The 25,156-nt window shown below is 53.0% G+C and overlaps 9 protein-coding genes across 9 annotated transcripts; 4 read left to right on the top strand and 5 right to left on the bottom strand.

The window, feature by feature from the left end:
• Positions 1–101: 101 nt before the first annotated feature.
• Positions 102–2,359, bottom strand: SEPMUDRAFT_142754 (uncharacterized protein; the record flags this gene model as incomplete). Its single annotated transcript, XM_016903014.1, has 2 exons — positions 102–345; positions 396–2,359. 2 exons carry the CDS (start codon positions 2,357–2,359, stop codon positions 102–104), a joined length of 2,208 nt encoding a protein of 735 aa, XP_016759406.1.
• Positions 2,360–3,017: 658 nt separating this feature from the next.
• SEPMUDRAFT_109376 (uncharacterized protein) lies at positions 3,018–3,926 on the bottom strand (the record flags this gene model as incomplete). Its single annotated transcript, XM_016900778.1, has 3 exons — positions 3,018–3,209; positions 3,436–3,468; positions 3,714–3,926. The coding sequence occupies 3 exons, from the start codon at positions 3,924–3,926 to the stop codon at positions 3,018–3,020; spliced, it is 438 nt and encodes a 145-aa protein (XP_016759405.1).
• A 1,327-nt stretch (positions 3,927–5,253) lies between these two features.
• SEPMUDRAFT_150254 (DUF676-domain-containing protein) lies at positions 5,254–9,264 on the top strand. The gene has a single exon (XM_016906050.1). The coding sequence runs from the start codon at positions 5,460–5,462 to the stop codon at positions 9,171–9,173; it is 3,714 nt and encodes a 1,237-aa protein (XP_016759404.1). The 5' UTR covers positions 5,254–5,459; the 3' UTR covers positions 9,174–9,264.
• Positions 9,265–9,647: 383 nt separating this feature from the next.
• On the top strand, positions 9,648–11,172 carry SEPMUDRAFT_150253 (S-adenosyl-L-methionine-dependent methyltransferase). Its single transcript, XM_016906049.1, has 3 exons — positions 9,648–9,931; positions 10,036–10,373; positions 10,423–11,172. The coding sequence occupies exons 1-3, from the start codon at positions 9,714–9,716 to the stop codon at positions 10,899–10,901; spliced, it is 1,035 nt and encodes a 344-aa protein (XP_016759403.1). The 5' UTR covers positions 9,648–9,713; the 3' UTR covers positions 10,902–11,172.
• Positions 11,173–11,246: 74 nt separating this feature from the next.
• On the bottom strand, positions 11,247–14,853 carry SEPMUDRAFT_150252 (Abhydrolase_3-domain-containing protein). The gene has a single exon (XM_016906048.1). It carries the CDS (start codon positions 14,594–14,596, stop codon positions 13,043–13,045), a length of 1,554 nt encoding a protein of 517 aa, XP_016759401.1. The 5' UTR covers positions 14,597–14,853; the 3' UTR covers positions 11,247–13,042.
• SEPMUDRAFT_25434 (S-adenosyl-L-methionine-dependent methyltransferase) lies at positions 11,530–12,048 on the bottom strand (the record flags this gene model as incomplete). Its single annotated transcript, XM_016908395.1, has 1 exon — positions 11,530–12,048. A coding segment is annotated over one exon (519 nt), but the record flags the coding sequence as incomplete, so codon positions are not given.
• A 581-nt stretch (positions 14,854–15,434) lies between the features above and the next one.
• Positions 15,435–16,347, top strand: SEPMUDRAFT_47056 (uncharacterized protein; the record flags this gene model as incomplete). The annotated part of the gene is made up of 2 exons (XM_016909026.1): positions 15,435–15,548; positions 15,652–16,347. The coding sequence occupies 2 exons, from the start codon at positions 15,435–15,437 to the stop codon at positions 16,345–16,347; spliced, it is 810 nt and encodes a 269-aa protein (XP_016759400.1).
• A 3,314-nt stretch (positions 16,348–19,661) lies between these two features.
• Positions 19,662–24,889, bottom strand: SEPMUDRAFT_126849 (AAA-domain-containing protein). The gene is made up of 5 exons (XM_016902106.1): positions 24,485–24,889; positions 20,831–24,434; positions 20,565–20,773; positions 20,357–20,513; positions 19,662–20,291 (listed from the first exon to the last, which is right to left on the bottom strand). The coding sequence occupies exons 1-2, from the start codon at positions 24,882–24,884 to the stop codon at positions 22,471–22,473; spliced, it is 2,364 nt and encodes a 787-aa protein (XP_016759398.1). The 5' UTR covers positions 24,885–24,889; the 3' UTR covers positions 19,662–20,291; positions 20,357–20,513; positions 20,565–20,773; positions 20,831–22,470.
• SEPMUDRAFT_68739 (MFS general substrate transporter) lies at positions 19,662–24,889 on the top strand. Its single transcript, XM_016909837.1, has 5 exons — positions 19,662–20,291; positions 20,357–20,513; positions 20,565–20,773; positions 20,831–24,434; positions 24,485–24,889. The coding sequence occupies exons 1-4, from the start codon at positions 20,216–20,218 to the stop codon at positions 22,111–22,113; spliced, it is 1,725 nt and encodes a 574-aa protein (XP_016759399.1). The 5' UTR covers positions 19,662–20,215; the 3' UTR covers positions 22,114–24,434; positions 24,485–24,889.
• Positions 24,890–25,156: the final 267 nt, after the last annotated feature.

Genomic DNA, 25,156 nt, shown 5'->3' with positions numbered 1-25,156 from the left:
CTGCTCCAGCAGCAGTAGAAGAAGAAGAAGAAGATGCAGAAGCTTCGACAGGAGAAACGTCCGTAGCGGAAGCTGGGACTTGGTATCCCAGACCAGGAACATTATGCGTGCTGCCGCCGCTTTCGGTGACAGTATATGTCGTCATGTGGACTCGAGGGACGGTGAGGGTTGTGATATATGTTGTGGTGGAGCTGCTGGAGGGGATGGGAGAGCCTGCGTTTGTGCCGGTGGAGTAGGTTGCGGGAACCATCCAGGTGGACGAGAAGGTGATCGTTGTGTAGGGGATTGAAGGGGGGGAGGTGATTCCTGCCGAGGGAGCGGGAGTGGCGGAGGAGGGATATTGCGCTGGTGGGGTGGAACCGATGGCGTCGGCGAGGGATGATGATGAGGGGTACTGGACTGGGTGTGGTCCAGCGCCGGTGGGGACGGCGGATGAGGAATATTGGCTTGGTGTTGATCCGATGGCGTCGGCGAGAGATGAAGAGGGGTATGGGACTGGGTGTGGTCCAGCGCCGGTAGGGACGGCGGACGAGGAATATGGCATTGGCTGTGGTCCGGTGCCAGTAGGGGCAGATGATGACGAATACTGTACTGGGTGTGGTCCAGCGCCGGTAGGGACAGCGGACGAGGAATATTGCATTGGTGTCGATCCAATGGCGTCGGCGAGGGATGAAGACGAGGGGTACTGAACTGGGTGTGGTCCAGCGCCGGTGGGGACGGCGGATGAGGAATAAGGCATTGGTATCGATCCGATGGCGTCGGCGAGAGATGAGGAGGGGTACTGAACTGGGTGTGGTCCAGTGCCGGTAGGAATAGCGGACGATGAATACTGCGCTGGCTGTGATGCACTGCCAGTGGGGACAGCGGGCGAGGAAGACTGCGCTGAAGTCGATCCAACGGCGTCGACAATAGATGACGAGGAAGACTGCACTGGCTTTGAGTGAGTGCCAGTGGAGATAGCCGACGAGGAATACTGCACTGGCTGTGAGTGAGTGCCAGAAGGAACGGCCGACGACGAAGGCTGCACATGTGCTGAGGTAGCAGGGCAGTTTGCGACATCGGCACCACAGCTGGTGATGGTGGCAACAATGGTGCTTGTGACAGTCTTGCCCGTAGATGCCGATGGCGATCCAGAAACAGGTGAATTCGGCGTTGAGCTTGCAGGGGTGTAGCCAGCAGCTGGCGTAATGCTCGATGGACAACCCGTGACGATGGCTGGGTTGTGAGGAATGTACTCGGCGCAGAGACCCATGAAATAGCCAGCACCGGAGTTGGTAGTATCTTTGTCGTTGGACCATGCGCTGACACAGCTGTAGACTTTGCTCACAAAGTCGCCGCTCTTGCAGAAGCACTCGTAGTCGGTGTTATCTTTACACGTGGTCAAGTGAAGCCAGCTGTTGATGCATTTAGGAAGTACATCCGGCGAATTAGGCTGTGGCGAATTAGGCGTCGTCACTGGGACACTGCTCGTCGGGGTCAAACTGGAGCCGGGACTCGAGTGATTTGAAGCTGAAGCTGTGACTGGCGAATTTTCGACACTGCTGGTCGGTGAATATACAGGGGCGCTTGCGGAAATGGAGCTAGAGCTAGCGTACGAAGGAGCGCTCGCCGACGCAGACGAGTACGTCGGAGATAATGCCTCGGAGCTGGCTGTACCATAGGCCGGAGTCGAAATGCTGGCGGCCGAGGACACAGAGGTGCTAAGGCTGTATGGTGTCGCCTGGGTAGAGCTTTCGAGAGGTGCCGAGGTCGCGGAGTAGCTTGGAGGTGCAGATGCCGTCTCGCAATCGAACGCGATGCTGTGAACGCCAATGTTGCAGCCCTTGCCTATGAAGCTACCCACAGGCTTGAAGGTGACCTTCTTGGCGCCACCGCATTGTGTGTTCTGGATGGTAGAGCCAGTGGAAGCACACGTATGCACTTCTTTGCACACCGAATCATCCGGCATCGTGTAGTGGCACTCGATATCCATGTCCTCGTCTTGATCTGAAGAGATTTGATAGGTCTTGATGGACATGGTATCATCTCCGTTACAGTCCACCGCAGGCTCGTCGTCTAGGTTCGAAGTAATGCATTTGCTTTGGAAGGTACGCTTCGTCAGGAGATCACGTTTGCCAAAGGAGTTCGAGCAGGACCACCCGGAAAATCTGTTGCTACCATAGCTGTCGAATGATCCCGGGGACAGGCCCGACCAGTCATATCCGTTCGTCTGATTTGTGGAGCACTTGTTGTCGGTATTCGCAGGCGTCGAGAAGGAGAAAGGGCTGCCCCAGCCGCCGAAGCCAAAGTTGCCACCAGTGGCAGAGGCTTGATTAATCGCAACGCTGGCTACGACGAGCGCAGCAGAAGTGAAGTGCATGATGCAATGCAGAGAGTAGCGAGAGATTTGTGATATGAACAATGCTTGAATACAGTGCTTGTGAAGGACTGCTAGGCTGGCGTAACGAGTGAGCCAGAGAGGGGAAAAGAAAAAGAGACAACAAGAAACAGCGTAGACAACTGAAGAGGCGTTGCAACAGCTGGGACTTGAGTGTTTGTTATACCATGATACCGTTCCCTGTGCACAACACAACTCGGGGCACGCGCATACCACTACTCAGGCAAGCGGCAAGGTGAACATCTATTGGCCGGCAGTGCTGTCACTCGACATGCTCTCACCACCAGTGTTTGACGCCCGCATTGCTGCAGCCGCAATGATAGTGCTTCAGTCTCATGCTCGCACGAGCGGTTGCAGAGTCGCTAGCCGATTTTCGAAGATGGAGAAGTGTCCTGTATGCTGTGTCCTGTGTGGCGCTGGGCATATATCCAGATCGAGTATGCTCCTCTCTAGGCGCTACTGCAGGTACCAATGACCGATATGTGCAGTCCAGCACCTCCTGTTTCAATCATCAAACAAGGGCAAATCGCCCTAGTCTACAGCGCATAATGGGACATGCTCACCATCGTTTTTCATTTGGAGTCCGCCAGTCTGGTATGTTCATGGTATGCGTGCTCACATGGACGCTGCGTCTCGCTGTTCATCTATCCTCAAATTGGCCGGCGAGCACGAGTGGTAACGAATAATGTTGACTGGCGCCAACGCGAGTCGAGAGAGGTCTGAATGCATTCATTATGCATGGTCTTGATCTATCAAGCTTTTGCTGTTGTGTCAGGTGTAGTACCGTGTAGACTGTAGGTGTAGGAGGTAGAAGCGCTTCACAGGTCGTCGTCTGGGTGGAAGTGAAGTATTTTTAGCAACACCCCACCCCATCAGGTATGATTGGTTGCGGTTGCGGGATGAGACCTGGAGCGCTTCAGTCGCGTCACTCACGTGTGAGAAAACAACGTCTCTTCCAATCAACACTTGAAGCATTGAATTTCCAACCGAGGAGGTATTTACACGGAATCTCTCCCATCGCTAACGTTCTTTGGACTTTACCTGCTTTTCCAACGCACCTCTAATGCCACCGAAGCCTGCGCATGGCCCAGCTAAAAACGCGTGCTTGCACAATATGTTTAAACCCCCAACCAAGGCTCTGCGAACCATGACCATCGACTCATACCTGACCTTAACAACTCCATTCCACTCCACAGTCGTGCAGGATCATCCGTGCACAACCCCAAGAACTGTTCTGTCGACCGGTGTCCACTACACGGGACAGCAAGATACCTAATCATGTAGCGTAAGATATCAGCCGAGTCAACGTGGTGTCGTGAGAGAAATGGGGACTTACCTTCACGAGGCAAACTGGGAGTGTCGTGTCACAGCTGTACCTTGTTACCATTCTGCTCTGGGCGACCACGCCCTCAATGCCCTCGGGGCAAGTCGCTTCTTCTTTAGGACATCCGCCAGACTTGCAGTCGAGCCTGACCTCGTGATCGCTGCAGGCCGCATGAGCCGTACTTGTGAGGGCGAGGAGAATGGCGAGAAGGGAGGATGCAAACATTTTGGGAGTGTAACTTGGAGTTTCTGAGATATTCGATGAATGGTACCTTGGGGCTTACGAGGGACTCTTTTATAGGAGTGGTCGTTGCCCAGAACCAGCAGGGTGTACTGAACTTGTGAGAACATATGTTCGCACATTCCCAGCCAGGTCTCGTATCATCAGACTTTCGACTCTACTTCCAGATAGAAGGCGGGTTTTCCCCGGACTTCATCTGGCATAGTGGCACCATAGCACAATGTTGGTTTCATGCCAATGCTTCGACCGCAAAGTTCCTACTGGAACCGACTCGCCGAGGATGGGGCTCTTAGTGGTAGTGACTGCTTGGCATTCTACACGCCGTTCTACTCGCCTACTGTAGCGTTGAGCCCCCTCTTGGCGTTGCTTCGTGGTGAATGAGCGATAAGGACGCACAGTAGAGCGAGCGAGATGGCGTGTGTACTTGATTCCGTGGAGTCTCTATATCATTATGAGTCTGTTAGTAGAGATTGATCAACGATGACATATCTGGATTAGCGTGCCCTCTCCCTCATTACGGCTTGCATCTGGTGAGGTGGATTACAGCCTCTATGGCATTAGATGGAGAGCCCACAGCGAGAACAAACTCCTATATGTTCGAAAAGAGCCAAGTCTGTTTGTCCCCTTCGAGAAAGTGGTCTTGGTTGATGCATCTGGGTGTCTATACAGAAGGCAGGTATCTTGAGCTCGAATCCCGAAGCAAGTTTGTTTTTGATGCTCATCTGGCACACCGAGCTCAGGATTTTGGCTACCTCGTCAGATAATACCTAGGTACAGGTAGGTAAGTAAGTACAGGCAGGCTAGGCTGCGTGTCCGTATTACCAGATCCTAACTCCCTAGATGGTGCACAGCAGCACATCGTTCGCATCATTTCCATTGAGCTGGAGCATGCGGATTGCCATGATGTACCAGGTATCAAATGCTTTCACTCGTGGCAAGATGCCAGACTACTTAGAGAGTCTCTTGTATAATTGCTAATCGGATCGAGCATCAATATAGACAGCGAGGCATTGTGAGCTTTCCGAGGAGAGGACGGATGGCGCAGGACACGCTGCATTCCGCTGCAGACATCCGAAAGTAATTCGTGTTCATGACATATGTTAAAGGAAGACGGAGATATCGGGATACATGATTTATGCAGAAGTTAGTATGCTCTGGTGCGGCTATACCCAGTGGCTGACGAGGATCGGGGATGCGAAGAGGAAGCTTTCCATCATGATTCCATCGTCATGCCCAGCCCAGACCGCCGGAACTGATCTTGTGATCAATCCATCTGGACCTCACTCGCTCGTCCAAGACACACCCAGTCCCGTCGCAGTTCCGCAGCGCAGACTGCTGACGACCACCAGCAGTCATTTCATACATATACGCCTGCTCGCTTCGAGAACTAGTGCTGCGAGATGGCTCGGCCGGAGACTAGCAGCGTCAAAACGGCCTTCTCATGATACCTACCTTAGCATCCATCTACTCACTACCTAGTCCCCTCTGATAGCCAGGGTACTGTACAATTCCGCGAGGATGTTGCTTGTCCATCAGGCCGGCAGCGTCAAGATTGGCGAGGTCGTCCGATATACCCTCACTTACACGCCCAGCAACGATCGCATACTGCCCACGCCGAAGCATCTCCATCTGAGGGTCAAGAACACCTCCGCTATTCCCCTGCGCGCTGCGTGGGTACATGGTCCATATGCTTTGCATGTTTCCGCCTATCCTGCAACCTTCAATCCTCACCACAAGGTCGAAAATCCCGATAGGGATGGAGCGCCCGAGTATGAGCCCATGGTGAAAGCAGGAGGAAGTTGGTCGACGAAGCTACTGGTGCCGGATGATATACGCGAGACTGGCGCCGATTTGGGAAAGAGGCGGAGGAGCTATCAGCAAGAGGCGGAAAGTGGTGATAAGGAAAAGGGCAAAGTAACATGGATTGTCGAGATTGCTTCGCAGATTCTATTCTCCAACTCTGCTGCCGTTGGCTTCGAGGTTCTCATAGGGAGGGACGAGCGGAGTCTGGAATTGGGGTTTGCTGCAGTGGCAGCAGCAGGTCACGGAGCGCCGGCTAACGTCAAGGCGTTACAAGGCGAGAAAGAAAGAAAGGAAGCACGAAGACGTGGTCATGTGCAGAATGAAGGTGTGTACTCGAAGGCTGTACGGCTAGTGGTGGAAGATACAGAAACTCTGTGGGATAAGCCACCACTGCCTTCATGGGACAACGAAGATGACAAGGAGCAAAAGCGCCGAAAGTCATTAAACATGAGACGCAAAAGTGAGGATATGAATGCGAAGGTCGAGAAGCCAAAGGAGGAAAAGCGGAAGAAGAGACGAAACGTGCATCTGGTCATTGTCACACATGGTCTGCATAGTAACTTGGGCGCAGACATGCTGTTCTTGAAGGAGAGTATCGATTCGACAGTAGCACAAGCAAGAGCAGACGCGAAGAAGCGCAAAGAGCAGTATCGGGCATCGCAGGGCAAGGAGACCGACACTTCAGGAGCAGATCATGTCAAATCGCAACAGGACGGAGAAGAGACAGCCCCGGCAAATCTTACAGGAGGTCAGGACGATCTCAATAACGCACCGGAAGAAGACGACGACGAGGAAGAGACGATAGTGAGAGGCTTCCACGGGAATGCAGTCCGCACAGAAAACGGCATCCAGTACCTAGGAAAACGGCTGGCCAAGTACATTCTGCGCTTCACTTACCCTGATCAGCCGTTCTTGCCCATCCACAGGAACCTCAGTCGCAAGTTCACAGACACATTCACCAGCGAAGCTGATAAAGCGAAGCGTGATGGCAAGCCCGCACATCAGGGCAGCAGTGTCGCCGCACCTAGGGAGGCCAAGTTAGCAGAAGACCTCCCTTATAAATTCACCAGCATATCTTTTATTGGACACAGTCTTGGCGGACTGATCCAGACCTATGCTGTCGCGTATATACAGAAGCACAGTCCGACGTTTTTCAAGCAGATACAGCCTGTTAACTTTGTGTGTCTAGCCTCTCCTATGCTCGGCTTGAGTAATGAAAACCCAATGTATGTCAAGTTTGCGCTCGATTTTGGACTGGTGGGGAGAACTGGACAGGATCTGGGGCTTACGTGGCGCGCTCCGACTCTCGCAAACAAAGGCTGGAATGCGATGGGTAACATCTTCACAAACAGCGCTCAGAAAGAGAAGGAGCATGATCAGGCCAATGCAGCTGCTAAGCCACTTCTGCGGATCTTGCCCACTGGTCCCGCGCACCAGGTGCTGAGAATGTTTCGCAACCGCACAGTCTACTCGAACGTAGTCAACGATGGCATCGTGCCCCTACGGACGAGCTGTTTACTTTTCCTAGATTGGCGAGGGCTCGGCAAGGTTGAAAAAGCACGGCGTGAGAACGGCCTGATCGGCACAGTGGCAGAATGGGGCTGGGCAGAGCTCACAGGTGCCAACTCATCAGCACTGGCACCCAACATGCAATCCGAGAGACCCTGGGAGTCCGAGGACGAAGGCTCGTCGACAAGAGCAGGACAGGACGATTCGGTTCCACAGCCGTCAGAAAATGAGACCACGGAGGACAGTAAGCGATTGTCGAGCCGCATGAGCTTCAACGAGGAGAGCGATGGGAAACGGGTGACTAGCAGAGGCTCTTCGGTGGGATCGGAAGTCGCGCAAGACAACAAGGGAATGATGTCGACTGTCATGAGTTGGTTTGGTGCCACTACCGCTGCGAAACCGCCGCCACCACAGAAGAAGAAGACAACGAAGATCCTCCGTCGAGGCCAGACCATGAATTTCTCTGCGGAAACAAGCTCCGAGGATGTTACATCGGGCCAAGAGTCCACAACGGACAATCCAACTATGCGACCACATCACAAACGTCCCGGTGCTACGAGAGGAGATAGTTTGAATGCTGAGACTGGTGAAGTGTTGGCACCTCCCAAAACTTCCATCTTCGAATCCGCCGGCGACATATTACATCCTCCATTGCCTAGTAGGCAATGGATTTGTGATCCTAGCACACGAGCTCGGACGATTTTTCATGATCGCGTCTATCACCCGGAAGACATCCCCCCTCCACCCACGAAGAAGGGACAGCAGAGTCGGCAGCCGAGCTTGTCATCCCGGGACCATGTGCCAAACAATGCCTCCAACACGACCATCAGATCAAGCGAGAGCACCATTACAGCACAGTCGAATGCCTCTGATGCCACTCTGACGAACAATACTAATGATCCGTCTGGCATGAAGGTTGAAGAGAAGATTGCACGTGCCTACCACCGAGATCTGTCATGGCGAAAAGTGCTTGTCCGTCTTGAACCCGACGCGCACAACAACATCATTGTGCGAAGGATGTTTGCAAACGCCTACGGGTGGCCTGTCGTCAAGCACCTGTGTGACACTCATTTTGCGGATACCCATGCTGCCCGTACCAGAGATGAAGATGAGCCCGCTCGTGAGCGTGCCAAACCTATGGACGCTCCCATCAGTGGTGAATACGGAGAGCAAGTCACCGAACAGACGAGCAAGCAAGGTGAAGTGAAACCACGAACGCAAAGCGAGACGCGAGAAGCACGAGACGAACTCGCCGATTTGGCTGTACCCCAGCACGGCATCGACAAGATCAGCTCTGCCAGGCGCGCCAATACTTCCTCCTCCTACTCTTCGGTCAGCAGCAGCAGCTCGCTTTCTCAGGCAGGGAGTGCAGTGTGGGATGACGCATTCTTCGAAGGCTCGGATGGTGAGGATAGTGATGCCGTTGACGAAAGACATCTCGTCGCAAAGATTCTCAACCCGAACCATACACCGAAAAAGCCAGAATCTGCACATCATCATGGTCAGCAAAGTTCATCGTCGCAGTCGAGTTCACTTCGGTCGCCGCCACAGCCCATAGAGACTTATACAGATGGACATCGTGGTCTTGCACCGTACAGTCCGACATCACCTCATTCGCCGCAGGCTCGAGCACCCACCAGTCCAAAGTTCAGGACTTCGTCGGAGGTGAAGGAGGCTAGTCCCAAGCAAGCAGCTGCAAAACCCACGTTCAACACTGCTGACCTTGAACCGCCCACGGTACTACCTGGCGTGATCGTAGAAGAGCCCACGCCAATCAGTCCTACAGCTTCGAGCATGAAGTGGAGCAACAATGTGGAAGAGCCGGCCAGCTCTTCAACCACATCAAGGGAGGTTGTGAGTGGACATGGACAGAGCGGGACAACTACGGATAAAAGAGGTGGGAGTGCTGATATGAATTGATAGTAGAGAATTGCAGTTTATAAAGGATCAGACTGATATACACTGAGATACCCTGCAGAGCTGATCGAAAGCCCATATAATAATCAATAATGCACCACGCACTCTGTATGAGGTTCCTACTTGCCATGCTCTTCGAGTTCCGGGTTTGCCGTCTGAAATAGTGACAGACTTTGCAACGATTCTTGGCTACTTCGCCTTCGTCTCGGTGGTATGCTCGGTACCTGTAGGTATAACCGCTGTGGATGACGGTACGGCCGGCGGATGACTTAAGCCTCCAGTGGATCTGAGATCCCGACCCCGAATGCCAAGGGGTCTTGCAAAGGGGTCCAACAAGATTTCCAGGGTCCAACGAACGGGTAAATGTGGGTCCGGCAATTGGAACTAACGGAATGATATTTTTCTCGTGCTGAGAAACAACCTTAAGTCAACCCTCCTACGGCTCACTCACAACACCACCACTACTACCACCTCCTCCTCCTCCCCCTCTTCCTTCCCACTCGTTCGCGCCCACGCGCCCATTCCTCCCACCTCGCCGCGAACATGGCAGAGAACAAGCAACCGACCAGTGACCCCATGGCGGGCATGGCACACAGCGAAGCGCATTACTTCAACAGCTACAACCACCACGGCATCCACGAGGAAATGCTCAAGGACGAAGTGCGAACCAAGAGCTATCGCGACTCCATCTACAACAACAAGCACCTGTTCAAGGACAAGGTGGTCCTCGATGTCGGATGCGGTACATCCATCCTCAGCATGTACACATTCCTCCATCCACACCGCCTTCACTCGCTTCCACAAAGAGCACAACTCGGCCAGACATGAGAGAGGGCGCACAAAACTGATCGTGGTGTTTGAATAGGTTCGCTGTCAAGGCTGGCGCAAAGCACGTGATTGGTGTGGACATGTCCACGATAATTTACAAAGCCCGGGAGATTGTCGAGGCCAACGGCATGTCTGATAAGATTACTCTCCTCCAGGGCAAGATGGAGGAGGTTGAGCTTCCATTCCCAGAGGTCGACATTATCATTTCCGAGTGGATGGGATACTTCCTCCTGTACGAGAGCATGTTGGACACCGTGCTCTGGGCTCGGGACAGATACCTCCGCAAGGACGGCAAGGGTCTGATCTTCCCCGACAAGGCCACCATTTTCATGGCCGGAATTGAGGATGGAGACTACAAGGACGAGAAGATCGGCTGTATGCATCCTTCCTCATACCTTGTTGCGACGACGCTAATATGTGACAGTCTGGGATAATGTCTACGGCTTCGATTACTCGCCTCTCAAGCACACCGCTCTCACCGAGCCTCTTGTGGACACTGTCGACCTCAAAGCGGTCGTTACTGACCCATCCGCAGTCCTCACCCTCGACCTCTACACCTGCACAGTGGACGACTTGTCATTCAAGCTTCCATACGACATCTCTGTCCGCCGAACCGACTACGTGCACGCCCTGATCGCGTGGTTTGACATCGAGTTTTCCGCCTGCCACAAACCCGTGCGCTTCAGCACTGGCCCACACACCAAGTACACGCACTGGAAGCAAACCGTCTTCTACCTCGCAGACGTTCTGACCGTCGAAGCCGGCGAGCACATCAAGGGTCAGCTCGAATGCAGACCCAACAACATCAAGCACCGTGATTTGGACATTGCAATTGATTACAAGCTGGAGACGGACGATCCCAAGCGCATTGCAGACGGTCACTGCGAGTACAAGATGTGCTAGAAAATGGCATTTCAGCGTAGGAGTTCTGGCGTCAAAAGAGTTGTTGTTGTTGGGGACGGAAACATTCATGATCATGGCACGATACGAACATGACATATATGCATCTGCTGCTGTAGCGTTGAACCTGTTTTTTTTTGTGGTTGTTGTGGTCGCAGCTATAGCTTCGCTGACCTTGTACAGTAACGTAACTCCGCGAGAACTGCCCATAGTTTGAAAAGAATTCATGGGCAGAGTCATGGCCGGTGTGAAAACGGCTTCAAACCTACCAACTGGCTTCCCTCCCCCACCTCTCTTTATCTTGGTTACCGTACTATTTCTTTACTGAAATATAGTACACGCCTCTTTTGTCGCTCCAACTCACGCTCCCGGGAGGATACACGTATTGAGTCCATGTCCATACTTCATCTTCGCCACGCCTCTCCACTAACACCTCATCATCGCGCTCGAGCACTAGCCCCGGAGAAGGAGGAGGAGAGGAAGGAGAAGGAGGGGGGGTTGCAAGGACCTTTTCCCTCCCCCCTCGTTCCACCGTCTTGTTCATTTTCATTTTCTTCCCCATCGAAGTCGCCAATCTCTCCCCCTCCTTCCCTTTCCTCTTCCTCTTCCTCCCCGCCGCCCTCCCAATCGGCGCCAAAGGCCTCGTACTAACCACCACAGCACCACTCTTCAACCTCTGCGTCAATTTCCTCTGCAACTCCCAATCCGACTCCGGTTCCAATTTCAAATTATTCACCAGCACAACATCCGCCACAGTCAGCAATTCCTCTTCGACAAACGCCGGACAAGCCAGAAAATCTCCGTGTCGCAAATGCACACTCCCGTGCGCCGCGCCCCATAATTGTGCTCGGAGGGCGAATTGTGCGAAATGCGTCATGGCCACGGCGTGGCAGCGGCCGTCGCGTTCGATGCCGAAGGAGGTACAGCCCGTTTCGAGCGAGGTTTGCATGCAGACTTGGCCGACGCCGCTGCCGAGATCGAGGAATGTGGAAGATGGGGAGAGGGAGGTTTGGAGGCAGAGGGTGCTGATGAAGTGGGGAGTGAGTTCTCCGTAGGTATTTTCGGGGCTTTGGTCGCCGGTGCGTTCTAATAGTGGTGCAATGTCCGCGATACATCGATCGTGGAGTTGATCGAAGAAATGTTCGACCAGAGCAGGGCTCAGAGGGAGTCGTTGGAGGGAGAGGTGTCTGGGGTGCCTGTAGATGGTATTGACAAGATTTTGTAGTGTGGGAAGGTTTGCGGCAGACAGTTGGTGGCGATGGGTGTATGCTGTACGTAAGATGGTTCGCATGACTTCGAGCTCGGATGTCGTGTGGGAGCCGTTTTGGATGCAGAGCACTTCGATGGTCGTGATGACATCTTCCATGGGATCGAGGGTGCGAGCGTAGCGATGTGAACGCTTCTGGACGCGTTTGCCAAACGCAAAGTGTTCAACCTGTCCAGAATGATATGTGAGAGTGAGGTCGTGAGGGGATACTTGGTGATTATCGGCGGAATGGTGCAAGTCCAGAAGGTGGAGAGGAATCCTTCCCATCTGAACATTTTCGTTTTCGACGTTGCAGAAATGGCATGGCCTGAGTCTGAGCCGGGACTGGCACGCTCTGGTTGTTTTTGGATTGCTGAGAAGTGCGCCAGCAAAGGCGATATCGTTTCCTTCGCCCGGGATTGTTTGCCATGCACGCAACAATTTGCGAGTTACCTTGAGCATGTACCACACCTTGCTCGTGAGATGTCGACGTGTTTAGCACATACGAGAGGCCATCTGATGCCTTATATATCCACTCCTAGGTAGGAGTGCATGTTTCAGATACGCAGAGACTACATCGTGTCCCGTTATGTCGAAAAAGTGCTATGGAATCCCTAGAGCAAAGACAAAGCAGAGACATCTGAGATCTCGGACAGCTTCCTTTCGTGCTCAGGCGCGATATGTGGGCAGAAGTCTCAACTCGATTTGACACGGAAGCTTTTGTGGAATAGTATAATAAAGGGACCAAGGTAAGGTTGTACCAAGGCCGCAACAGGATTGAACCACACTGAACGGTCTTCTGCTGGTGCTGCCCATGGGCACTGCTCTTAGTCGCTGTATCTCCTGGTTAACACTCACCCGCTGAAATACATTCAAGAACGCTCAAAGCTCAAATAGATTAGTTGACTATACTCTGTCGTTGATTCGCCATGCTGTCGACACGACGCTCACCCAAAATACGTCGCATCTCCTTGCAGGCTTTGAGGTAGTACTCCTTGACCCCTGGCGTTGGCTTCAGCGGATTAGGTGCTTTGTCCCAGCCGTGAGGAACGCCCGGCACCATGGTGTATGTCACGTTCTTGCCAATGTCGTCTGAGATCAACCGCTGGTAGAATGTCTTTCCTTCATCAAGCAACATGTCGTACTCGCAAGTGTGCATGATGATATCGTCCGGTAAAGCATTGCGAAGCAGGTCTGTCGGCGCCACGGCAGGTGATAGGTACGGAGAGTCGAGAGTGACGTCTTTGGGAGGATGCAGATATGAATCGTCGAACAGATTGGTGAAGAAGGCTGGCAATTCTTGGTCGGCCCGCAGCCCAGTAGCTCGGCGTTCTTCGCGTGTTCTCGTGTAGTCCAATGACGGATACCAGGGTACGATGCCGCGAATCTGTATCTCGGGTACTTCCACCTGTTGCTCTCCGTATACGTTTGAGTTCTTCATAATGCCTCTGGGCAATGGTGGCGGAGGTCCAGTGGGATCCAAGACATGATCGTTCGGATCATTGGGCACTCTCGTGGAACTGCTTGATGTGGAGTCCTCGGGAGACGGTGGGCGATACACAAATCCTTTGCCAGCTTCGCTACCATCTTGAGCTTGTGGGTCTGCGGTTTTCACACGGCTGAAGCCCGTCAACTGGTCGTATAGCCGTAAGGGTACTGTGAAGGCCATGTTCCCACCGGAGGAGAACCCAGAAAGCAGAATTTTGTTCCGATCCAGACCCAGTTCGGCTGCATGCTGGTGGATCCATAGCACTGCATCTACACCATCCTCCACTGCTGTAGGAAAGGGGTATTCTGGAGCTCTACGATAGTCGACGGAGACGACCACAGCGTTCAATTCTGTCACAACCGTACCGCACCAGCGTGCATCGTCGTGTGGCGATCCCAAGGTGAAGCCGCCGCCATGGAAGTTGATAATCACCGGGTAACCTCCCCACCTCCGCACGCTCTTGCTCCTCCTCTGGAGGCCTTCGCCAATGGAGCCAATGCTCATCCTCATCTTCTGACGATCTCGCGGAGAACTAGACTGCGCCTCTCCGGCTTCTTCCTCGACGTCTTCCGGCCGACCTGTCCATAGCTTCTTCTGTGTGTCGTAGTCGAGGGGCGTGTAGAAGTAAAGGCAGATCTGACCCGGACGGCCGGACACGGTGCTGTCGATCATGCGGTAGAAGGATGGGTTGGGTGGGCGAGGCGGCGCAAAGCGGTGGAAGAACATGCCCAGCTGCATGAGGACACGCCAGAAAGTGGCCTGCAGGTGCAGCACCCATCGCGGCCGGTTGTTGACAGCAATGTACTTTGTTCTGTCGCGCGAGTCCTTGTACGAGTGAGGAAGAAGATTCGGCAGAAAAGACCTCCGCCTGTCCACCGTGGGACTCGCTGGGGCGTCGTGCATGTCCATTTCGATGTCGCCAGACGAGGACGGCAGTCGTCGATGACCTCGGAAGGAACTCATAGTGGCGCCGCCTTAAGGTATTGATATACACAGACTGGAACAGACGGAATGCTTCCAGTGCAATGTTGCTTGCTACGCCATGCCACAGACTAGGGTTGGCAGTCGATGAAGGACGACCTGAGTTGTGTTGACGTGTTTCAAGGAGCCGCTTCCCACGCAAATCGTGGCCCGGTGCGAGAAGAGTTCGATTCGAGCGGTATGGACTCCCGGGCGGGCGACAGAGGAGGAGGCACGGGAGTTGATAATGTCCCAGACATGTCCGGTTTGTGTACGATCATGACGAACAATCTGACAAGGATCAGATTGAAGCGAGGCGACGGCCGGCTATTATCTACATTATGTTGGTCGGGGTACATTACATGTATGTTACACCGTGTCCGTGCCATCGCTGCCATCCATGTCACATGTCACATGTGTACGTCTACCGTAATTCAGGTACCTACATGTAAGGTATATAATGATCCCCCTTCGCCAACACCATACTTCATCACCACACCACTCTGCCATTGCAACCACCGGCAGGAAGCGGGCTATGTAAGGTATCTTCCTCCACGGCCACAGGGACGGCAATCAGGAACGATGAATCTTGCATGCACCGCACATTGCGTTAGCAGCACCCGCTGTGACACTGCGATTGCAGTCGGCTGGACTTCCCGTGAGACCCGCACGAAAGAGGCGCGATTTCACAGAATAGAACTACTGTAACGCGGCTGAAGTACACATCTTTGAGGCGCCTCGAGGCTTCAGCGTCTTCTTGTTCCACATCACTTCGCCTCCTCCTCACTGAGCAGTCATCATGTCAGCAAATCCGGAGAGCAGTACCGTCACGGATGAGAGGATGCCAAACTTCTTCGTCGAGGAAGATCCTTTCATCTCCGATGAGTGCAAGGCCATCTTCACTGCCTACAGTGGCATACCAGAGACTGAGCTCGTGCCTCACATTCGCCAACTTGTAAGCCTCTCTCATGACCGGCGGCGCTCGTGCTTTCAATTTCACAAGTCTCGTTAGCTTCGGCCAGGCAGAGTCACCAGGATAGACAACTGACGTCCTCTAGCGTGACCGAGCGTGGAAGACGTTCAATTATCCATGCATCGGCCGCTATAGCTTCCTTGAATTCAGCATTGGCGATCACGAAATCTATCCAAAGGTCCTGGAAAATCTCAAGCATGGGGCGACGCTTCTCGACCTTGCCTGCTGCTTTGGACAGGACCTCCGCAAATTGGTACACGACGGAGTGCCCGCAATGAATCTGACAGGCAGCGAGCTTGATGCCGACTTCATTGCTTTAGGTTACGACCTTTTTCGCGACAAGGAGAAACTCAAGGCAACCTTTAAGACTGGTGACTTCTTCGCACCAGAGACTGCTGGTTTAGAACATGGAGCTTATGACTATATCCACGCCGCATCGTTCTTTCATCTCTTTCCGCGTGAAAAGCAGATCGAAGCCATTTCCAAGTGCGTTGCTATGCTCAAGCAGAAACCAGGGTCCACCATTTTCGGGAGACAAACGGGAACGAAAACGCCGGAAGAGCTCGATGGAACGTCAAATGGAGGCGCTTATAGGCACAGCGAGGCGTCTTTTGTTCGGCTCGTAAAGGAAGTCGCAACGAAATTGGGCGTCGATGTGGACGTGCAGTGCGGGGTGGCAGATGAGCCGTGGCCGGTCTCGAACGCGACAGAGCGAGAGCAAGGATTTTCGACCTGGACGAGGCTGAAGTATACTATCACCATACGGAGTGTCGGCGCATGAAAAGTACCAGGTAGGGAACTTGAGGCACCAGCGGCATGTGTATGATGGAACGAAATTTCACAAACATGTGTCGCAGTGAATTCCCACAAACCCGTGACTGCGAATATTACAGAATGCCTCTGTTTGGCTATTCTTCCAGCTTGTACCCTCGAATTTTATGCACACGACAATAGTGGCTAGCTCGACCTACTAGTTACCTATATTCATGACAAGCGCAACGTGTCTCCACGAAAACGTACCGAGGGCGCGCTACTGACGGCCACCTCTTTCCACTATAGGTACCTCCTACGGCTAAAGCAGCTTGACAGACCACCAACACCATCAGCGACAAACAAAGCCGGGAGACAAGAACACCACCAACACAGCCAATAACTACCACAAGGAAGTAAGTAGACTACTATGATCCGAGAAGATAATGCATACAATGTTCTTCGATGAGTTCAAGAAAGCATCGCAATTTCGTGTCAGACGTGGTAGCAAAGCTCTCGCCCCGAACAGGAGAGGCGTGCAGCCAAAACTCGACCTTCCTTGTTTGAGCACGTGGCTATGCCTTACAGCCACCTGCAGCCACAGTCCTGGATCAATGTTGTCTGTATCGCAAGCAGTGATTCGGTCAACACTCCGAGGATGCGTCCATACCGGACCATCAGACCATCCCGAAGTCTTCAAGTCATGGACACCTACACTAGGCATTTCTAGGCGTATACACACCCTAGCCACGTCGCAAGCTGGCACACGATCATGCCCACTAAGCTATGTTGTAGAAGCCATAGCGGCTGCAAGACTGCATGTCAGTGGCCAGCAGTAGTTATGGAGATGAGTATTAACGATGGTGAGTTCAGCCCCTTCGCTTGTTCCGACCTAATCTGTATAGCAGAACAAGCTTAATTCCTCCTATGAGGGGTGTGCTGAATTCATATGAATGCTCTTAGAGACTCTATGCTTCAAGGACTATAGTAGGACGCCGACAGCCCACACTAAGGTATAGGTAGTTACCACTCATTACCTTACTATGAAGCTCATCTTCTCAATTCTTCTTGCTGGAGCATTTGCTCCCAGGAGCTTAGCATCACCACCTCCACAATATGGAAAGCAGGCGGCTTGCCCAGCGGGTACGTCGGACTCTACATACCCTGACATGCTATTTGCTAAGTGCAACAGACAAGTGCTTCTCTGGACTTCGCCACGCGCCGCAACTGTCATCCATAGCCTCATCGTTCTGCAGCCGCTACATCACAAGGCCAACTTTGACGAGTACTGTCACGAAAACGACCACGCAGACTTTCACAACTACGCCTAGAAACAGGCATACTCCCACCCAGACTATTATTGCGACACAAACCTCTACAGTACGAATTTGCCTGTGCTGTATTCGCAATACCTGCTAAGCATTCCCAGGTCACAGCAATACCAGCTCAGAACACTGTCTCGCAGTCCGTGACCGCAACGTCTACAGCAACCCTACCCCGGATCGAAGCACCATCACGACCACCTTTTCCGTGACCACGCAGGAGACTGTCTCTTCCGTCTGCGAGACATCGACCGTAACATCGGCCTTGCCCACTAGCCTTGCTTATCGCGTCCGAGGGCAGGATCCTCGAAAGAGGTCACTCAAAGAGAGAAAATCTCCACTCATTCCGAAACAACTATCTTCGAATTGCGGTAGCGGGCAAGGTCTGAAGGCTAAAATCAGCAGCGCGTGCTCTTGCATCCTGCCAAAAACCTGCGTAGCGACGACTACGAAAACTTTGACGGCGAAGACAACAGTCACTGCATCTGGTGTATGTTTGCCTTTCATCGCTGTGCCGAGGCAGTTTTTGCTAATGATTGGATAGTATGGCAACGGTAGTGGTGCTTCTACTGTGACTACTACTATCACTTCGGCTACGGTGACCAGAACGGTGAGTGTTTTTCTCCTGCTCGGATGCATACTCTTGATGAGTGCACCGTGGCTGCATACCTTAGACTTGGCGTCGGCACTGGCTGACTTTTGTTCGACCCAGGTCACTGCCAGCGCCCCTATCGATACCACAGTCGCCGCCATCATTGCCACGAGTACCATCACTCAGACGCTAACAGCAAGCCAACCAATCGACGCTACTGTCTCTACGACTACGACAATTACCTCTACTTTGACCAGCTGCTCTACCTCGACTGTGACGACATACGGTGGGCTCTGCGGAGGACCAGCGGTGACGGCAGCATCATACACCACAGCTGGCACATACACGTGCACTCAGAGTGGCCTCGCACCTGGCGAGACTAACAATCGATTCCGCATCGAGGGCGGCAGCGAGGGCAACATCTACGACGGATGCATTGTGAGCGGACCGCGAAACATCACCACACCCAGCGGTGGCACACGTCTTTGTGATGGAACCAATAACAATGCAAACTCCAGTCCAGGAGGAACTTTCACCACCGATATCGACTCCGCGGGCCGACTGGAAGGCTTCGATTTTGATGGCACCTACTCCAACCAATTCCAAGACTTTTTCATATCGCGTATCTCGTCCACAGCGCAGAGCGGGAATCAATTTTGGGGTGTCTTGAGAAACCGCGTATTCACTGCTCGTGGCGGTTGTCAGGAGCAGGTTTCGCCCAATGATGAGGGATTATGGGCATACGATGCATTTGCGCCCTCTCGGACTTTTCTGGACCTTGATCGCGACTATGCTGTTGTGCGACCGGGAGAAAGTGTTGCTGTCACAGTTCTTGCTGTCGATCCCAACAGTGGCAATTCCTTTCCTGCTGGAGGTGCGACGCTTGGTACTGGTTCCGTTGCGGATGCTAATGGTGTGATTGTCTTTACAGCACCGTCGACAGATGGCTGCTATCAGTACAAAGCGGAAATGACCAATGCGATCCGGTCCAAGGCGTTTTACTTGAGTGTGATTAATAGTTTCGGTCAGTAGATTGCTGCCCAGTCTCATGTATGTAGGTAAGGTACCTTAAGGTAGCAATGAAGTCTGTGTTCTCTAGAAGAAGAGTCTGTCCCCAGAGCATTCCGAAACTCTGGAACCGAAACGACCAGGATCAGGTGTCCCTAAGCGGTAAGGCGTTCATGTGAAGATGACGCTAGCGAGTAGCGTCGATCTTACTGCCGACTGCACTTGCTTCTTTTTCGCTGGACACGCGACGCGACTCTCCACGCAACTTTGAATACGAAGGACCTGTCGGTGACGTGGGCGGAACCTTAAAAATGCCTGAGATGCACGACCTCCATGTGGGAGTTGCGGTTACAGGTGTTGTGCTGTACGGCAGTGTGAGACGTTGAGCAGCAGCAGCAGTCGCAGAGATCTTTACTTTCCATGGTTCTCATTTGTGTCATTGTTTCAAAAGTACATATGTGGGAAGGAGGTAGGAGGTACCTTAGTGCTGCATCGTACCTTCCCGTCTCGTGAAGAGTGAGTGGCAAGTCCGAACGAATGAATGGAGCCAAGACAGAGCAAGACCCCCCACATGCGCTAGGACTATTCTAGAGCTCTCACGAACGCGGGCTGAGGCAGTTTTATCTCTCTCTCTCTCTCTTCCACTCGCTTTCTCTTCGGTTTCCGCAGTGACCGCCGCCTTCTTCTTACTTCCACCTCCACCTTCACTTCCAACTCCAATCTCACTACCACTCCCACTACCACCTCCGCTTCCACAGCCACCTCCACTCGATCCAAGACATCTCCACATCTCTCACACCAGCCATCTGGGTGATTGCCTTCCGCCCTCGATCATCATCAGCGACGAAGAGCATACCCGGCGATCGTGTTGTCACGGAATCCAAATACACAACACTTCTGCACCAACGCGCTGTTGGTGTCGGCTGGTGTCGGCAGTGTGCGAGGGTCGACGTAAGATCGGAGTCATTCCTTGCAGTATGGTGTTAACACAAACAAGAACCGCCTCTCTTCGAGACCCCAACAAGTTTCCCACTACACAACTGTTTCTCCTGGGTAGGTGTTGCATCACATCTTCTCAGCGCTCCGATCATAATGCACTGATACCTGTACCTAAACAGCATTGGTACGACTCTCAGAGCCAATCGCCATCACATCGATATTCCCTTGGGCATGGAAACTCGTTCTCCACTTCAATGTTGGAGACAAGAGCAATGCGTCCTTTTACGCCGGGATCCTCATCTCGGCAATGTCTCTCACCGAAACTCTCTTCTGCTAGTAAGTGTTGCGATCCGCATCATAAAAGAGGTAGTTGTGCTGAGTTTGTAGCTTCTGGGGTGGTGTGAGTGATAGGTATGGCCGCAAACCAGTTGTCCTTATGGGATGCATCGGTACCATCGCTTCTCTGCTCGTGGTAGGCTTTGCACCCAACTTCTGGATTGCTTTGCTTGGCCGCTGCCTCGCAGGTGCATTGAATGGTAACGTTGGTGTCATACAAACCATGGTGGGAGAGATTGTGGTCAATCCAAAGCACGAACGTAAGTGATTGAGAGCAGAGCGCGAAACATTTGGATGCGAGTGTTGACAGTCATCAGCGAAAGCTTACGCCGTAATGCCGTTTGTTTGGAGTGTCGGAACGATATTAGGACCATCGATCGGAGGTGTCTTTGCAGAGCCTGTCGAAACCTACCCACAGTTCTTCCACAAAGGCGGCATATTCGACAAGTTCCCGTACCTACTGCCAAACCTGATCTGCTCTGCACTGATGCTGGTGTCAGTCATCGCTGGTTACTTTCTGCTGGTCGAGACTCATCCGGACATGCAACCATGGAGTACGCCCCAGCAGCTACAGGAATCAAGTGCCGAGACACCAATGTTGCCCGCTCAGGCAGGTTTGACCACGTCGGGTGCTACTCTCACCCACGAAAGCTACGGCACTTTCAATGCCGTTGATGAGGAAGCAGTAGAAGAAGAGTGGGACCTGAAACCAGACGGGACGAGTCGAACGCCAAGTCAGCACAGTCGGACAGACGATTCGAAGGTCTTCACTAAGCGCGTCATATTGCTGACTGTGGCTCTGGGCATATTCACATATCACTCCATGACATACGATCATCTGATGCCGATCTTCTTCCAAGATGAGCGCGTGCCCTCTGGTGGTCGAATCATGAGAGCGATTATCGCTCCAGTCGCCTCACGACACAATGCTCTTGCTGGTGGTCTTGGCCTGAGTGTGCGAGATACCGGTGTCATCATGAGCTTCAATGGCATCATAGCGCTTGTTGTTCAGGCTCTGATCTTTCCTTTGGTAGTCAGCTGGCTTGGAGCTTGGCGAGCATTCCTGATGACTGCAATCGGACATCCCATCGCATACTTTATCGTTCCATACCTGGCCCTACTCCCAGAGAACTGGCTTTACCCCGGCATTTATGGTGCTCTGGCCGTGCGGAACTTCTTTTCCATTATCGCATTCCCGGTGCTGCTTATCTTGATCAAGGAAGCTTCGCCAAGCCCTCGTTGCTTCGGGAAGATCAACGGACTAGCAGCATCTGTTGGCGCTGGGGCCAGATGTGTGGCATCGCCAATCGCAGGACTCCTTTACAGTACCGGCATGAAAATGGAGCTCACGGCAATTGCCTGGTGGGCATCAGCACTTGTTGCTCTGATTGGTACATTGCAGGCGTTCTTCATTAACAGGAAAAAGAGTGGCGAGCACCACCATGTTGATGGCGTCGTGCCGTTTCTACCCGAAAACCCACGACACCGAGAGTCAAGACTCTCGATTGTTCGAATCCGAGTGCAGGAGGGGGACGATTCTGGATACTCTACCATGGACGAGAGAACACCTTTCGCAACGCGAGTTGTCGAAAGAAGTTGAGGGATTGTTGAGAAAGCAGCACGCAACTAAATTAGTGGCTCGGACTCGAAGACTTGCAGCTGAGCTATCGGTCGTCCAGTAGTCCCGCATATGGCTGCGCTCCTTTGCGACCGCTGAGTCATGGCCAATGACAGCAGAGGCTGTAGCATGCAAGGCGGTTATGCAATAGATCACATGGCTGTGATTGTTTATGGATTAGATTTCAAGATTTGCAGCGTTCAAGCGGGTACTTTGGTTGTAAGAATATCGACAGGGTGGGATTGGAAGACGAAGTTTTCGCATAGGATGAAAGACCTCTGCGCAACCTACGAGTGTAGCGGCGTGGCCTGCGAAGACGCAGAGAGCACCACCTAGAGATTATACAGCGTCGCCACGAGTAGCAAACTTTGCATACGCATCCAGCATCTCCTTGGTAATGCCCTTTTTCACCTCACGAATGGCGGCCTTGAACTCGTCCATGGTAATGTGACGTGAGCCCGGCTCTGCCAAGCCGATTCTCCTCATGGTCAGGTCCTTGGCCACATCACAAATTCTGACAATTTCTGCACCCGAATATCCATCTGTCAGTCCCGCCAAACTGGCGAATTTCACCGACTCGGCCAGCGGGACGCCATCGCAAGCAATGCGGAAAATGTCCTGTCGCGCCGCAATGTTGGGAGGGCCCAGGTATACATGCGAGTCGAAGCGACCCGGTCTCATCAAAGCAGGATCGAGCGCTTCGGGTTTATTCGTGGCCGCGAGGATAAACACATCCTTCAATGCCTCGAACCCATCCATTTCCGTCAAGAGTGTAGTCAACACATTCAAACCACTCTGGCTGCCCTCGTCGCGAGAGGCGGCAATAGCATCGATTTCGTCGAAGAAGATGACGCAAGGAGCGGCAGTTTTGGCTTTTTGAAAGACTTCGCGCACGCGAGCTTCCGAGTCGCCGACGTATTTACTGATGAGTTCGGCGCCTTTGATGGAGATGAAATTGAATTTGTAACTCGTCGCTACGGCTTGGGCGGTCAAGGTTTTGGAACATCCTGGTGGTCCGTAGAGGAGGACACCTTTTTCGGGTTTGCGGCGGAATTCGGCAAAGAGCGCTTTGTGTTGTTGTTGTTGGCCGATGATGTGGTCGAAGGAATCTCGGACTTTGTCTGAGCCGCCTATGTCGCTCCATTTGACTTTGGGCTTGTCGGTGAAGACTTCGCGCAGAGCTGTAGGGACGATACTCGTTAGGGCTCGGTCGAAATCTTCTAGTTTGATGTCATATACAGCGGTGGTACTGCTGGGATGGAAAGCACTTTCGGAAAGACCATTGGCTTCACTGTAGGTGGGAAGTCCGGGCAGAATGTCTGAGTCTCGGTCTGCAGAGTGTCGCTCCGCACGATCGAGAGCACATTCTACAGCTTGGATGTACAGCTGTTTCAGATCATCGCCCGTGAAACCATGTGTCCGCGACGCGATCTGCTGCGGTATGTTGCTCTTGACGAGATCCAGCTTCTGACACAGCACGTCTGAGATCTGTTGACGAGCAGTGACATCCGGAATGGGGATCTCGATATGCTTGGAGAAGCCGTCGGCTCGGACGAGCGTGTCGGGAAGACTCGCAAGAGACCTGCATGCAGCGACAATCATCACTCGGCTGCTTCTCGCCTGTTTGATCTGTTCGAGGAGCGTGTCGGAGAACTTGTCGTCATCGGCGGATGCGAGCTTGTCCAGGTCGTCAATCACAATGAGGGATGGTTGATTGGCAGGTAGAACGGCTTCTTGGAACGTGTCTTGTATTTCTGTTCGTCCTTTGCTGAGGGTGCCGCTGACCAAGACTTGACGCTTGAGACGAAAGACTTTGCGGAAGCCACTTTCGGCAATAGCATCGAGCAATGTGGTTTTGCCACAGCCTTGATAGCCGTGGAGCAACACGGCAGGATTGGCAATTCCAGAACCAAAGTAGTTGATATCAAAAGCAGTATCGAGAAGACGTCTGATCTGCCTATTCAGTCGTTGGATCTGTTCAAGCAGGCCACCAATTCGATGTGTATCAATTCCATGGCGAGTGTGTCCGTGGAAAGGGGCCGTGTCTCCATTGCGGCCAGGGAGCTGGACGGCGTGATTGATGCCGCTGGTGGAAAACTGGCCAACACTGCTCGCCGTATTGGGTCTGGTGCTGGTGCCGCCAGGCAAAGTAATCACGGTTCCTCTTCTAACACGATATAAGCAGTTGGCATCTATGGTCGGAGCAATGGCAGATTCGATAGATTCCACGTGAAAACGTCGTCGAAACTTTTTGGCGCCCACAACTTCAAAAGAAACACCAGGAGCCAATGCGTCAGACTCCTCTACCACACGTCAGCCTGGCCAGTGTGCTCTGCAGAACAACTTTACTTACCAAACAAGGAGCCGATTCTCCACTCCCAATTGGTCTCGTCCACCGCATCGGGCTTGTTATGCCCTTCAGGCGTGACGTCGTAAAGGACGATCTTGTCGGCGGGATACAGCTTCGTTTCAGTGCGTGTGACTCGCACTTTGGAGCCATCTTTGAAGTCGTAGAGGTCTCGAAACGTCTCCGACATCTTGGCCGGTCGCAGTTTGGGTCTGCTGCCCATTTTGTCTTCTGCTCTCCAGGCAATGCCATAGCCGGTGGTATTTCCGTCCTCGCTGATGATGTGGCACAGATCGTTGAGCTTGAGTCCAGCATCGGTCAGACTCTCGGGGAGCAGATGAACACGAAAGGCATCCTGGAGGCCCTTGGACTGTTGCAGTCGCACGACAACATGTGAGGCGTCCATCCTGCCGGGGGGTGGGTTGGTGTCCCGACTGGGTCTCGAGGACGTCGCTGTCGCTGTCGACATCTTTTCTGCTCCCGTCTCCTCCCGAGAAGCCGCTCCGTTGCGAGGACAGCGCGCTTTTACTGCATCCGTCGCGCAATATTAATTCACTTTTCGTTGTCATTTACTAGCATGCCACGACTTTTGGCCGTTGGATCGGGCCCGGGCCAAGCTAAACGACGGGACCCCCGCGCCGCCGTGGACAGAAGCGGGTACCTTACTCAGGCTCACTG

This window comes from Sphaerulina musiva, assembly GCF_000320565.1.
Source record: "Sphaerulina musiva SO2202 unplaced genomic scaffold SEPMUscaffold_7, whole genome shotgun sequence".
In the NCBI taxonomy this organism is placed as follows: Eukaryota; Fungi; Ascomycota; class Dothideomycetes; order Mycosphaerellales; family Mycosphaerellaceae; genus Sphaerulina; species Sphaerulina musiva.
This window is presented reverse-complemented; position numbering and strand designations above follow the sequence as displayed.

What these genes read in the sequence shown, in the direction of transcription:
- SEPMUDRAFT_150254 (XM_016906050.1), top strand. Translation starts at nt 5,460, where the DNA reads ATGTTGCTTGTCCATCAGGCCGGCAGCGTCAAGATTGGCGAGGTCGTC.
- SEPMUDRAFT_150253 (XM_016906049.1), top strand. Translation starts at nt 9,714, where the DNA reads ATGGCAGAGAACAAGCAACCGACCAGTGACCCCATGGCGGGCATGGCA. An exon ending in GGTACATCCATCCTCAGCAT is followed by an intron (nt 9,932 to 10,035) that starts GTACACATTCCT and finishes GTGTTTGAATAG; the next exon opens with GTTCGCTGTCAAGGCTGGCG. An exon ending in CAAGGACGAGAAGATCGGCT is followed by an intron (nt 10,374 to 10,422) that starts GTATGCATCCTT and finishes AATATGTGACAG; the next exon opens with TCTGGGATAATGTCTACGGC.
- SEPMUDRAFT_150252 (XM_016906048.1), bottom strand. Translation starts at nt 14,596, where the DNA reads ATGAGTTCCTTCCGAGGTCATCGACGACTGCCGTCCTCGTCTGGCGAC.
- SEPMUDRAFT_68739 (XM_016909837.1), top strand. Translation starts at nt 20,216, where the DNA reads ATGGTGTTAACACAAACAAGAACCGCCTCTCTTCGAGACCCCAACAAG. An exon ending in TACACAACTGTTTCTCCTGG is followed by an intron (nt 20,292 to 20,356) that starts GTAGGTGTTGCA and finishes GTACCTAAACAG; the next exon opens with CATTGGTACGACTCTCAGAG. An exon ending in ACCGAAACTCTCTTCTGCTA is followed by an intron (nt 20,514 to 20,564) that starts GTAAGTGTTGCG and finishes CTGAGTTTGTAG; the next exon opens with CTTCTGGGGTGGTGTGAGTG.
- SEPMUDRAFT_126849 (XM_016902106.1), bottom strand. Translation starts at nt 24,884, where the DNA reads ATGGACGCCTCACATGTTGTCGTGCGACTGCAACAGTCCAAGGGCCTC. An exon ending in GAGAATCGGCTCCTTGTTTG is followed by an intron (nt 24,435 to 24,484) that starts GTAAGTAAAGTT and finishes GACGTGTGGTAG; the next exon opens with AGGAGTCTGACGCATTGGCT.